The sequence below is a fragment of the Fusarium falciforme genome, chromosome 8 (genome assembly GCF_026873545.1).
Source record: "Fusarium falciforme chromosome 8, complete sequence".
NCBI classification, from domain to species: Eukaryota; Fungi; Ascomycota; class Sordariomycetes; order Hypocreales; family Nectriaceae; genus Fusarium; species Fusarium falciforme.
Window position 1 is genome coordinate 2,757,294 of NC_070551.1, and position 11,885 is coordinate 2,769,178.

The 11,885-nt window shown below is 52.3% G+C and overlaps 5 protein-coding genes across 5 annotated transcripts; 3 read left to right on the forward strand and 2 right to left on the reverse strand.

Annotated features, from left to right (window-relative positions):
• Positions 1–57: 57 nt before the first annotated feature.
• On the reverse strand, positions 58–561 carry NCS54_01065500 (DUF3669 domain-containing protein; the record flags this gene model as incomplete). The annotated part of the gene is made up of 1 exon (XM_053155956.1): positions 58–561. One exon carries the CDS (start codon positions 559–561, stop codon positions 58–60), a length of 504 nt encoding a protein of 167 aa, XP_053011931.1.
• Positions 562–1,416: 855 nt separating this feature from the next.
• On the forward strand, positions 1,417–1,996 carry NCS54_01065600 (CENP-V/GFA domain-containing protein; the record flags this gene model as incomplete). Its single annotated transcript, XM_053155957.1, has 3 exons — positions 1,417–1,573; positions 1,626–1,792; positions 1,850–1,996. The coding sequence occupies 3 exons, from the start codon at positions 1,417–1,419 to the stop codon at positions 1,994–1,996; spliced, it is 471 nt and encodes a 156-aa protein (XP_053011932.1).
• Positions 1,997–2,846: 850 nt separating this feature from the next.
• On the forward strand, positions 2,847–6,567 carry NCS54_01065700 (Hypothetical protein; the record flags this gene model as incomplete). Its single annotated transcript, XM_053155958.1, has 3 exons — positions 2,847–3,152; positions 3,206–3,720; positions 3,768–6,567. The coding sequence occupies 3 exons, from the start codon at positions 2,847–2,849 to the stop codon at positions 6,565–6,567; spliced, it is 3,621 nt and encodes a 1,206-aa protein (XP_053011933.1).
• A 550-nt stretch (positions 6,568–7,117) lies between these two features.
• NCS54_01065800 (C2H2-type domain-containing protein) lies at positions 7,118–8,173 on the forward strand (the record flags this gene model as incomplete). Its single annotated transcript, XM_053155959.1, has 1 exon — positions 7,118–8,173. The coding sequence occupies one exon, from the start codon at positions 7,118–7,120 to the stop codon at positions 8,171–8,173; it is 1,056 nt and encodes a 351-aa protein (XP_053011934.1).
• Positions 8,174–8,818: 645 nt separating this feature from the next.
• On the reverse strand, positions 8,819–10,035 carry NCS54_01065900 (Hypothetical protein; the record flags this gene model as incomplete). The annotated part of the gene is made up of 2 exons (XM_053155960.1): positions 9,646–10,035; positions 8,819–9,595 (listed from the first exon to the last, which is right to left on the reverse strand). Exons 1-2 carry the CDS (start codon positions 9,991–9,993, stop codon positions 8,819–8,821), a joined length of 1,125 nt encoding a protein of 374 aa, XP_053011935.1. The 5' UTR covers positions 9,994–10,035.
• Between the last annotated feature and the right edge of the window lie 1,850 nt (positions 10,036–11,885).

Here is an 11,885-nt window from a genome sequence, read left to right on the forward strand (position 1 = left end):
GACATGAAGAGGAAAATTCCGTAGACTAAAGAACGCAGGTTTTCCCGGTCTTCTGGCTCAGCCGTGTCTCCTGCGGCCAAGGTATGGTCGGATGAGGCAGTGCTCGTTCTTCTTGTCGCCCACAATCAACTCACTATCATGGTCCTTTGCGTAATTGACCGCCAGCAATCTTCGGGCGGTCTCTGACACTGGCTGAACCTTCTCGCTGAGCAGCGCGTTGCAGGGCGTGGAGCCTGGTGGCAGTCGCAACAGGATCTTCGACCAGTCTGCGTCGCTTTTCTTGAGAAAACCGCGACATAAAGGGATGCGAAAGCTGGCGGCGTGTCGGGGATTTGAGTTGACAGCATTGTTCACGAGCCGATGGATATGGTACTCGTTGGTTATCGATCTGCCAGGGCCGCCATCCTCTCGTTTCATGCATGAAGCAGTCTGGTTGGCTGAAGAATTCACATCGGCCCAGACGCTGCCGCAGAAGCCCATCCCAATTCTCTCCAGTTGCTCTAAGGATGTTTCTGTGGTGAGGTCACGGCTAGCAGTCCGCGCCGCTGTTGTCTGGTCCATATTGCGCCCGTCTAGCTCCTGGGTAAATCAAGAATATTGTGACAAGAGAATTTGGGATCCGAGTAGATGGGAGAACTCAAGCCACTAGCACATATTTACGCCAGCCGATGTTAAGCTCTGGGTTGTTAGCCTGGCTAAGACTCGAACTGCTAATGGCTAACGAGGCAATCGCAATCTATGATGCTGAGAAACACAGGCGGAGTGAAGAAAGATGGCAAAGAATGGATGCGAAAATCCCAACAGCCCGAGAATGACTGGAAGAATTATGCAAAAACAGTCGGTTCTCGCTCTCAATTGCCTTCCTCTTGTCGTTATCCTCAACTTTTGAAATGGCGACGTTGTCTTGGGTGGGCAGATTGCCTCCTACAATGAGTCTTACAAATAACGCTGGTTCCCTATTTCGTGTTCAAGACATGACGAGACTTCTTAAAAATGAACCCAAGGGTTCTTCTAAAGGAGCGAATTAATAAGCTACTGGTGATTGCTCCATACAGAGGTCGTCTCGGAACACGACTCGCCGCCTCGGTTTGGTGATCGGGAAGCCGTTCCAGACTCGGATATAGCATCCGATGGGTGCACTTTCAAGGAAAAGACCAACGCCTTCTCAACCGGGGCGGGAGAACATAATTTATATTTTGGCCCAGGATCTCCATCCTTTTTACCCCCTCTTATCTAGCGAGACCCAGTCGGTGAAACTCATGAGTTTCGGAGTGTCGGAGTCCAAAATAGGAAGCTGGAGATCTATTTATACAGAGCCCAAGGCGGAACTTATTAACCATCCGCCCCGCGATTTTGGCAACTTCCAACAGCCAGTATTCTCACTCTTACCTACTTCCTTTTCCAACAATTCTCATCATGGCAACCGAAGAACCTAAGGCCGAGGCGACGTACGAGGCAGGCTGCCATTGCGGCTACATCAGCCTCTCAGTGACGCTCTCACCACCTCTGCCTGAGCACGAAGTTCTCCACTGCAACTGTTCCATCTGCCGTCGTGGAGGGTACCTCCTCGTTTGTAAGTCTTCAATTCCAGATTCTCCTGCAGGACGAGCCGCTGACTTGCCAAGATCCGTTTCACCCAAAGGTGAAATGGCACCACGACTCGGAAGCACGTGTGTCGCGCTACGAGTTCAACACCAAGACGCGCGACCACATGTTCTGCCCCAAGTGCGGTGCAAGCATCGGCATTGATTTCAAGAGATTCAAGCCCGATAAGCCATATTATGGCATCAGTGTAAATATCTTCACCCACGAGCCGCTTGGATTGTGTCAAGAACTAACATCCCTCCAGGTGAGACAGTTCAACGATGTGGACCTTGATTCACTCAAGTACAAGAAGTTCGACGGCATTCACAAAATGGTGCCGGCAGGTGATTTGTCTGGCGTTGAAATCAATGCAGAAACGGGCGAGCCCACATCTTCTGGATCCCAGAAATAGAAGCTGTCGGTGATTTTTGAGAAACACCTGGCGTTGTTTGGAGATATCCGGTGGTGTCGTGCAAAGGGGATTGGAGGGTACGCCAATAGACGAATAGAGAAATGCATCGAGATCAACGTCGTTTCACCGATCGTCCCAGGTGTGCAAGCCATTTACGCAAGTTCTTGTCGGTGGAGGGATGACGATCCGCGCCATCGTTGGTTTTAGCTCGGACTGACATGTTCCTTGTCCGGCTGGGCCAGAATCCGGGACCTTTGAACACGCTTGATGGACAGATTCAGCCTTGGCCTGCAGGAATCAAGTTGTCTGATGCTTATTCAAGCTATTGATTTTCTAGGGGGAGGCATTGTATCAAGAACTGATGCTTGAGATTAACCGTTGGTGATAGTTCCATCAACGTCACAGGCTTTCTCGTGGCGCTGAAACCCTGCCAGACATTAGAGGTCCTACAGGGAGCGCTCCCGCTATGGCCCCTCTACACGCGGCTTCTCGGGCACCAGAAACGGATCGACGTGTAGCGCCATCGCGGCCGCAAGCTGCTCAAAGCTCCCCCACTACAAGGAGCTATCTCCGGTACGTACCCGCGGCATCGACGTCATCGACATTTACATCATGGCCTGCTATGGATGCGAGTTTCCTTGGTTGTTTGCGTTCCATGATGAATCAAGCTCGAAGGAGGAGGCTGCTGTGTGACGCTAGCTGAGTTGGTGTCCGTGTCAATATTTCTGCTCTCCTCTTCCTGACCTTCTCGCGTTCCTCTTTCCTCCTTCTTTCCCATTCATCATCATTATACCCGAGTTGGGGAGCTCACCTACACCTAATTCTCCCTCTACCTCGCAAGTTCGCCAACATGTCGAACTTCCAGGAGCATGTAGTGCCTTCGGGCCGGCAGCATTACAGCGGCCGGAACCGTGTGCCCAACGTTCGCGAGTTCATGGAGCAGTTGGACCAGGACAAGAAGGCCCGCGATGCCGCTATCGACGAGGAGCTCAAGCAGAACAAGATCCATGGTGAGACCAAAGATCACAAGAACGATAGAGCCGAGGCCATCCGCCGAAAGAAGGATACTCGCAAGGTGCGAGATCCAGTCACGGGAAAGGATGTCGATATTCGGGATGCCGATCTTGACTTTACTGAAGCAGTCGAGAACCCACAGGTATGTCCCGTAACTGCGAGACATGTAGTGGCCAATCTAACCCTGATTGTTAGCTATCCGTCCCCAATGAAAATCTAGGCAAGCCCGCGACCATCGCGACCTCGTCAAAGCAATCTGGAGAAGAATACCGCTACGCCCAGGATGTTACCGCGCCCCCCGACCCCGTCCAGGAGGGCGCCACCTCTGATGTCCCAATTCGCAGCGAAAAAACTTCAGTCCTCTTCTACAAGACTCCCTCTATCAGCTACGAGCCCATGTTTGAGATTCTCGAGCAGCGCTCCAATATTCTCTGTATCGGCATCTTTATTGCCATTGTCTTTATTGGAAAGATGTTTGGCGGTCGTCTGCTAGGTCTGATTCCTCTGGGCTTCTGCGTCTCTTCTGGCGTCTTCCTCTGGACCAAGGACTTGATTCGACAGGGTCGAGATCTCGAATGGTCAAGCGAGCAAGAGCGCGGCGAGACCGCTACCGCGAACCTGATCCCTGAGTCTGTGGAATGGATGAACACCATGCTGGGCATCATGTGGGGGCTTATCAACCCTGAGATGTTTGCCGCTGTGGCCGATACGTGAGTGAACCCCTTCGCCCGAGAGTTTCAATGCTAACCAGAAGCAGTCTTGAGGATGTCATGGCCGCCTCTGTTCCTGGTATTATCGAACACGTTCGCGTCGCCGACATCTCGCAGGGCAACAACCCCATTCGTATCCTCAACATGCGAGCTCTACCCGACTCCCACGTTCAGGACATCAAGGATGAGCAGCACCGACAAAACGAGAAGATAACTGACCCCGAAGAGCTAGCTGCAAACGAGCAGGCTGGTTCCTTCTACAACCTCGAAGTTGCCATTGCCTATCACGCCAAGCCTTCTGGCCAAGATATTGCTTCCAAGGCTCGCAACATGGGCATGCAGCTGGTCTTCTATCTTGGTATCAAGGGACTTTTCGGTGTCCCCTTGCCCATTTGGGTCGAGCTTATCGGTCTTGTTGCGACTGCTCGAATCCGCCTCCAGCTGACCCCCGACCCTCCTTTCCTCAAGACGCTCACTTTCACTCTCATGGGCATCCCCAAGGTGCAGGCTGGATGTACTCCCATGATTGAGAAGGGCGTTAACATTCTTAACCTGCCTCTTATCTCCAACTTTGTCAACTGGGCTATTGGCGCAGCGGCATCCATGTATGTGGCGCCCAAGAGCTTGACGCTTGATCTCAGCAAGATGCTCCAGGGTGATGATATCAAGAAGGAGACCCTTGCACTTGGTGTCATGTTTATCCGTATCCACAAGGCTGTTGGTCTCAGCAAGCAGGATCAGCGTGGCAGCAAGGGCGGTGGCTCCGACCCTTACATCACCATCAGCTGGAGCAAGTTCTCCAAGCCTCAGTTCTGCACCCGTGTCATTCAGGACGACCTCAACCCCGTATTTGAGGAGAGTTGTGGCCTTCTCGTCACTAGTGACCTTCTCAAGGCTGATGAGCAGCTGTCGGTCGAACTTTGGGACAGCGATCGATCATCTGCCGACGATGTTGTTGGCAAGGTCGAGCTCAGCATCCAGAAGCTGATCCAGCACCCCGGCAAGATGTTTCCGCAGGTTTCCAAGCTCCGAGGTGTCAAGGCTGAGAGTGAGATGCCTGGTGAGCTTCACTGGGAAGTCGGCTTCTTTGGAAAGACTCAGTTCCGCAAGGCGCTTCGAACCGACGGCAGAGATCTTAACCTCCCCAAGGAACTCGCTGACAAGCCCGAGCTTCAGGAGAACAAGGGCTCCATCGATACCCAGGAGGAAGACGCTGTCATCCACACCCCTCCCGACCCCCTGTGGCCTTCTGGTGTTCTCAGCGTTGTTGTCCACCAGATCGTTGGCCTGGAGCTCGCCAACATCAAGGGCTCCGAAGGTAAGAGGAAGGGCAAGGAGTACGAGCCTGCACGGCCCGAGGCTGGGGAGGTCAAGGAGGAACAAGCCAAGTCTCTGCCCAGCTCGTACTGCACCATCTTGGTCAACGACGATCTTGTCTACAAGACACGAACCAAGGTTGTCTCTTCCCAGCCCATCTTCAACGCCGGAACTGAGAAGTTCGTCCGCGATTGGCGCTCATGCGTCGTCACTGTGGCGGTTCGCGACTCGCGCAACCGACAGCATGATCCGATCATCGGCGTTGTGCCTCTTAAGCTGACCGATATTCTCCTGACGAGCAGCGAATCCACTCGATGGTATCCTCTCGACGGAGGCATCGGCTTTGGTCGTATCCGTATCTCGCTCCTCTTCCGATCGGTTGAGCTTCGTCTGCCCCCTCCTCAGCTTGGCTGGGATATTGGCACATTTGAGTTCCTCTCTGACACAATCACCACCACCAACTATGCTCCTGCCAACCAGGCCAGACTCCGATTCAGGACTGGCGGCTCATCGGCCAACGTCAAGAAGCAAGTCTCTTCTCGCGAGGGTGACGGTCTCAAGTTCGACATTAGTGGTGAAGATGGTACCCAAAAAGTTCGCCTGCCTGTTCGTCATCGCTACAGCTCACCCATCTTCGTCGAGTTCTACCCTAGTGGAAAGCGAAGTCCCGACGCGTATGCGGTACTGTGGCTTCTGGAGCTCGTTGACGGTGAGGAGACCGACTTTGATATTCCCATCTGGAAGTGCAACAACAGCATGCGACTCTCCCAGAACTACATCACTGAGGAGAACTACCGCACCATCCCGGATATCGAGATGGAGCAGGTTGGCCGTGTTCGTTTCCGAGGCCGTTTCTCAGCTGGAACAGACTCGGACCACATCAAGTTTGTCAGCTCCAACGATACCCGCGAGACAATCGAGACCTGGGAGGCCTGCTACGCCGAGGGTGTGCGCCAGCAAGAGGTGCACGCTGAGGTTCCTCCTGTGATCCAGAAGCTTCACGACGAGTCCTTGACCCATGGCCGAGACATTCTCGCTCAAGCAGACGAGAAGCAAAAGGCGAAGTGGCTTGCCAAGGACGGCACTGACTGGAGCGGAGCCTTCGGTGAGGATCCGTCTGCTCTGATGGCCAAGCGCGATCGCCCCTCTCAAGATAGCGAGGAGTACGACGACTTTGACCAGGACGACATTGATGACGATTCTGATCCCGATCTGGGCATCCAAGATGCCGAGACGGAGCCTTCAGAGCCTTCGGAGAATGGCCGCCCTTCTGTGGACACCAACGCGACTGCTAACACGAGCGCGACGAGCGGTTCTCAGGCCAGCAGCAACAGCCTAAACCCCATCAAGAAGATCAAGTCGTACCGGGCCGAGAGCCGAGACATGCACCGCCGACACAGGGGTCTCATGCAATGGCGACCGATGCGAAACATGCAGTTTGCCAAGGACGAGGCCAAGTTTGCCGTGCGAAAGGTGGTTAAACTGGGAGCGCTAGATGGGCGAAAGCCTGATGTTGAGACCGAGGTCTAATGTTTCTTTTGTGTAAGGGTGTAATTGGTTTGGGTACATGGGGAGGCAAACGGATTGGATGAGACTGATGATTATGATATTCCTGTAACAATACTGTTCGGTAGGCTTCTTGCAGAATGATTCACAACCTTTTAAGGTATTTCGAGTATGCACGTGATCTGGCTGTTGGAGGCCAAATTGAGAACAGCTCATGTATTTGCATGTATGCCTTTTGCTTGGTGTTTCGATCGTGATGTGAGGCTTCAAATATTGGCGAGGGCGTTTGTTGTTTGACGTTGACTTCGTTTGATACCTCCCACCAGGAGGGATGCTTGAGAGCACGTGAGCTGAGTCGCGCCACCAATCATCGCCTTCTCTCCATCAACTTTCAAGAACCGGACATTGATCATTCAACATCCTTAATAACCAACTCACATCAGTAATTATTTCTCAGGAATACCTTGTCGATCATCCTCTACGCCAGGAATTCATCTAATAGTATATATCTCCCCGGCATACGACGCGCCTCGCTGAAACACGACGCGCTGCTTGAGCGTGTCAAGCTCGCAACATGGACATTAATAGCCTCGACCAGAGCGCCGGGAGCCAAAGAAAACCCTTCAACATACCAGAACACCTTTCACGAGCAGATTCGGATATTGGAAGCATCGAATCAGAAGACCCCCTGGCCAGGGATGCTCCAACGAGAAGTCACACTCAGAGCCCGGTCAAGCAGGTCGCCAACCCACCACAAAACTCTTTGACACCAAGCCGTCAAACAAAGATCGCCGTCGTACTGACCAGATCACCGGGACACTGGGGCTCATTTGATGAGGTCAACGTTACGGATGAGGACCTCGACGGTCCTGTCATCTCGGACTTGACACCACGGGGAGAGCCCAGAACATTGTTCAAACCAGTCAGCACTCTCGCCGTGCCGAGTCCGAGTGGACCATCAACTGCAGTTTCCAGCGACACAGCCTCAACCACTCCCGCTCGCGGTCGGGGCAGACCAAAGGGTTCGGTCAAGAAGCGCGACGGACAGCTCACAGCCGCAGCCTCCCGTCAGGCCCGGCAAATCAAGACCCGGCCTCATCTCAACGGTTTCCCGAAGCGGAGAGGACGGCGGCCCAAGAACCCTTCGCCGCCACCGAGGGACATTTACCGTCGGGTTGACGTGCCGTTTGTCGCCTTCCTGTGTGAGTGGGATGACTGCAAGGCGGAGCTGCACAACCTTGAAACGCTGCGGCGGCACGTCTACATCGTTCACGGTAACTCAGTTCAGTGTCTATGGGGGTCGTGTGGACGTCGAGAAGAACCTTATGAGTTTGACGATGACGAGAGCTTCAACAAGCATGTCGAAGAGACGCACCTGGTACCGCTTTCATGGCACGTTGGCGATGGACCAAACAACAAAGGTTGCCGGAAAGCCGCCGAGGACGAGATACCAGACTATCTGAAAGATGAGAATGGGAACCAGGTGACGCCCTCAATACGAGATCAGCAAGAAGAGGACATTATGACCTGGAGGAAGAACCGGCGCAAGCTAAAGGAGCTGCTGATCCGCATGAATGAGAACCTCCCAGATGAGCCTGATGCGGATATTATCGACGACGATGCTGCATGATGATGGTTTTCTGGGTAATATCGTCGCGCACAAGCGTTTTTTTATGCACGTGGGAAATTTATCGATCAAGGTTACTCTTGAAACCGCCCATCTCTTTCTTGCTCAAAGTTACGGGACCTTGCGGATACGACCCTGCTCTGTTGAATTTGTGCTTGGCCATCAAGATCGGCCATTCACACGAGATAATGAATACGGAGCCTTGATCCGGTGGTTGTTCTTCCGGTTTGTATGAGGCTGAAGAGACTCGGCTTGATAGGATACCCATCAGTCCCGAGATTGATATCTTCATGAAGCCTTGTTTGGTGTTGAAACGGTCCAGGAGCTCCCCAGGGGCTGTGTTCCAGGCTCAGCCCTGCGGAAGCCAAAAAGTCAAGCCTTGGGTCAATTACAGAAACATGATTTCACCCAACCGCAACTAGTCCAATCCTTCCCTGGCTAGTGCATCTCAACCACGACATATCACTGGTTTAGAGGCGTCTTCAACTCCGATTACCCGAGATGGAGGGGCGGGAGCTTACACGCTACATCGGAACAGTCACTCTCCGGTCTTTGAGGGTAACAATCAATCAATTACAATATTATTAGAATAGCACCAAACAAGATGTAATTTTCCCAATAGATCGTCAGATTGGCCGGTCGGGCCGTCTAGTAGTAACCCTTGCCAGAGATGGGCTCCTGCACCTGGATGAGACCAGGGGCGGCCAGAGTGTGAGCAGGAATATCATCGACACTCTGGAAGTTGTTGGCGGTGGTCAGCGCGGCATGGGTGAAGCCGCCAGCGACGAGCTCGTTGAAGGGGAACTTGGCCTGGAGCTTGATGGTGTTGCCGACCCAGCGCACGTTCTCGGCCTTGACGCTCTTGGGCGGCTGCAGGCCCGTCTGGTAGGTGATGTACAGACCGCCAGTCTTGGCCTTGTAGGCGATGACCTTCTCGGCAGCCTTGGAGACCTTGAGGGTCGCCTCGAAGGAGAGAGTCTGGTCCTTGGCCTTGATCTTGGCGATGGCGCCGCCGTTGACCAGCAGAGGAGGGAAGATGGGGAGCTTGATTTGCTTGATATCCTCGGGGCACGAGCCAGGAACAACAAAGCCCTGAAGAGCAGACCAAGCAAAAGCAGCAGGAACCGTGGTCAGGAAAGGCGACTCGGAGGGGATCTGGTCGAGGTAGAGACGGTAGAAGCCATTCTGCTCACCCTCCTGACCGATGACGGCCGAGATGAGACGGACCACCTCGGGAAGACCCTCCTTGCTGAAGATGACGTTGGCGTCCTGCAAGACGCCGAGGACGACGGCGGTGAAAGTCTCGGCGAGGGAGATGGCGTCCTTGAGGTTGGAGGTGGGGAACTTGTACTTGCAGGGCGAGGGCGCAAACTTGTTGGCTGACTTGAGAGTCGCGAGGGCTCCGATGGCGTGCTGCTCCTCTTGCTGTCATGGTGTTGGTGAGTGAATACGATGTAAGAGGGTGGAAAACTTACAGCTAGAACAGTTTTGATGACGTTCTCGGCCTCATCACGCTTATCTTTGGGAACCTCAAAGCCCTTGACGCTGTTGGTGATGTTATACAGCAAAGAGCTAAAGAAGGCGGTCTCGAAGAGCTCGTTAAAGGCGATGAGCTGGAAGGCAGTGGTAGACCCAGGACCTAGCTGAGTAGGCAGAGGACCACCAGGAAGCTTTCCTCCAGCCTGCAGAGAGATCTTTTGCTCTTGCTGAGGGTTCGGGTTGGGAAAGCCATTACCGCTGGGAATGCTGAAGCCTCTCGGGAGGGCACCTGCGACGGCAGAGCCAACAATACCAGCGGCGGCAAAGAGTGTTGAGAAACGCATATTGTGTTTTTGTATATATATGATGATGAAAAGAGAACGAGTGATGATGGTTTGAAGTTAGATGTGAGGGGAGGGCTTCAGCCTGGTTATGTAGTCAAGATTGAGTTCCCCTCCAGTGGCCAAAACGGAGGAGACCGGTGCATCATGACAATTTTGAGTTCGCTGCGAGAGTGAGGCACTGCTGTGCTTACTTTGGGAGTTATCATGACGCCATACACAAGGTCCAATGGGTCCTTCGGTCCCAGTAAGATCCGAAGAAAGCATCAGCCTCCATCCGGGAAGTCTAGACCTGGCTTTTTTCCCCGGTTCGTGCGGGAAGACGGTTAGCACGGCTTCCCCAAGCTGACGGGAGTGGCCTCCATCCTTGTTCGGTATTTCAAGAGCCGTCATCGATATAGAAACAAATTAAAGGAGGGAGGGGGGTTCTACCGCATGTGCCGAAAAAGCCAATTGCAAGACCAACGCCTCCCACATGAAATAAGCATCCCAATGGCGTGCTGTTCAATGCAACACTGCGAGTTTTTTTTTTTTTTTTTCCTACAAACTTCGTGGTTTGATGTAGTTGCATGGCAGTGCAAGAGCAGGCTTGCCAAGGCGCGCTTATCGTGCGCCCATGGGGCAAAGATTCCTAGCGCCAGGGGATGTTTATCCTCCCGGCAGATCTGTTTCCCGAATCTGGAAATAGGGCTGAGGATGTGTCTTGGCGGAGGGCCTTCTGTCAGGGACCAGTTCTCACGGGTAAGCAAGACATTGCAAAGACGACATCAATTGGGACATCCGTGTACACTCGGAGGATCTTCCAAATGGTTTTCAGTAAGATCGTTATTTTTTTCTCTGTCTTTGGGCTCGTATCTCATCTGGAAACGATACCCAAGTGTGATGCCGTGCAGCTACGTGATGTCATGATGTCGACTTACAAACGCTCCCCTAGAACAGGATTCACCACCAGACGAAACTATTAAAAGCTATTAATTAGATCTTCGCATGCTTCCATGCATTATGCGCCTTATCTTGTATTAACAAGTTTAAATGGTCGATCAGTTTAAATACGGACTTTCTATCCTACGACATCTGTGATAGGATTCGTCTTGATCGTTTATCCCTTCGGACCGAAGCCTCATGCAACCCAACGGTAAATTTCAACGCAACGTCGTATCTAGTAAGCTTCTTTTTCTGACCTCGGACTTGTTTCAGCTCAGTCTCTACAGATGGAAGTGTTCTGTACGAAATTAGACACGGGTTGTTCCAGGGCTATTCCACGGCCTCTCACTCGCTGTTCGCCATCTGACTATCAAAGCACGCTTCCCCAGACTGATGACAAAGCTTACGCCAGTGACCTTGGTGACAGTTTTCCTGGCTGCTATGGATAAGCCTCAATATCTTCAGCCTCCACAGTAGCATCGGCATGCCCGTCGAGGACCGGGACGAAACCAGAGGTACAGTGCCCATAGTAACTCTCTCTCTCTGACACCATGTATTTGGAACATGTTATGATTGAGGATATCTAAAACTCGACTTTCGCGTCTACGGGTACCTGGGTATCACAGATTCATCCTCCACGGTTCACCCTGAAATGCTCCAAGATGTCACCCCGGTTGAGGAAAAAAATAAGAGACCTGTTAGTTTTTTCTTCCCTTCAGATTATCAATAGAGTATAACAAGAATATATAAAAATGCTCTAAATTATTGGATTATTTTATAGAATTCTCTATACACATCTTTATAATACTCAAGAGCAATTAGGTAACCCTCTTAATCTTCTGGTGTTTTGTATATTTTCTGGCCCGTCTGTCTGTGACTTATGATATATGCAACGAACATCCTGCCTATTGACAGAAATACCTACTATTTTGCCACAAGAATATTCAAATTAGTTTAGACTTGCACAATGA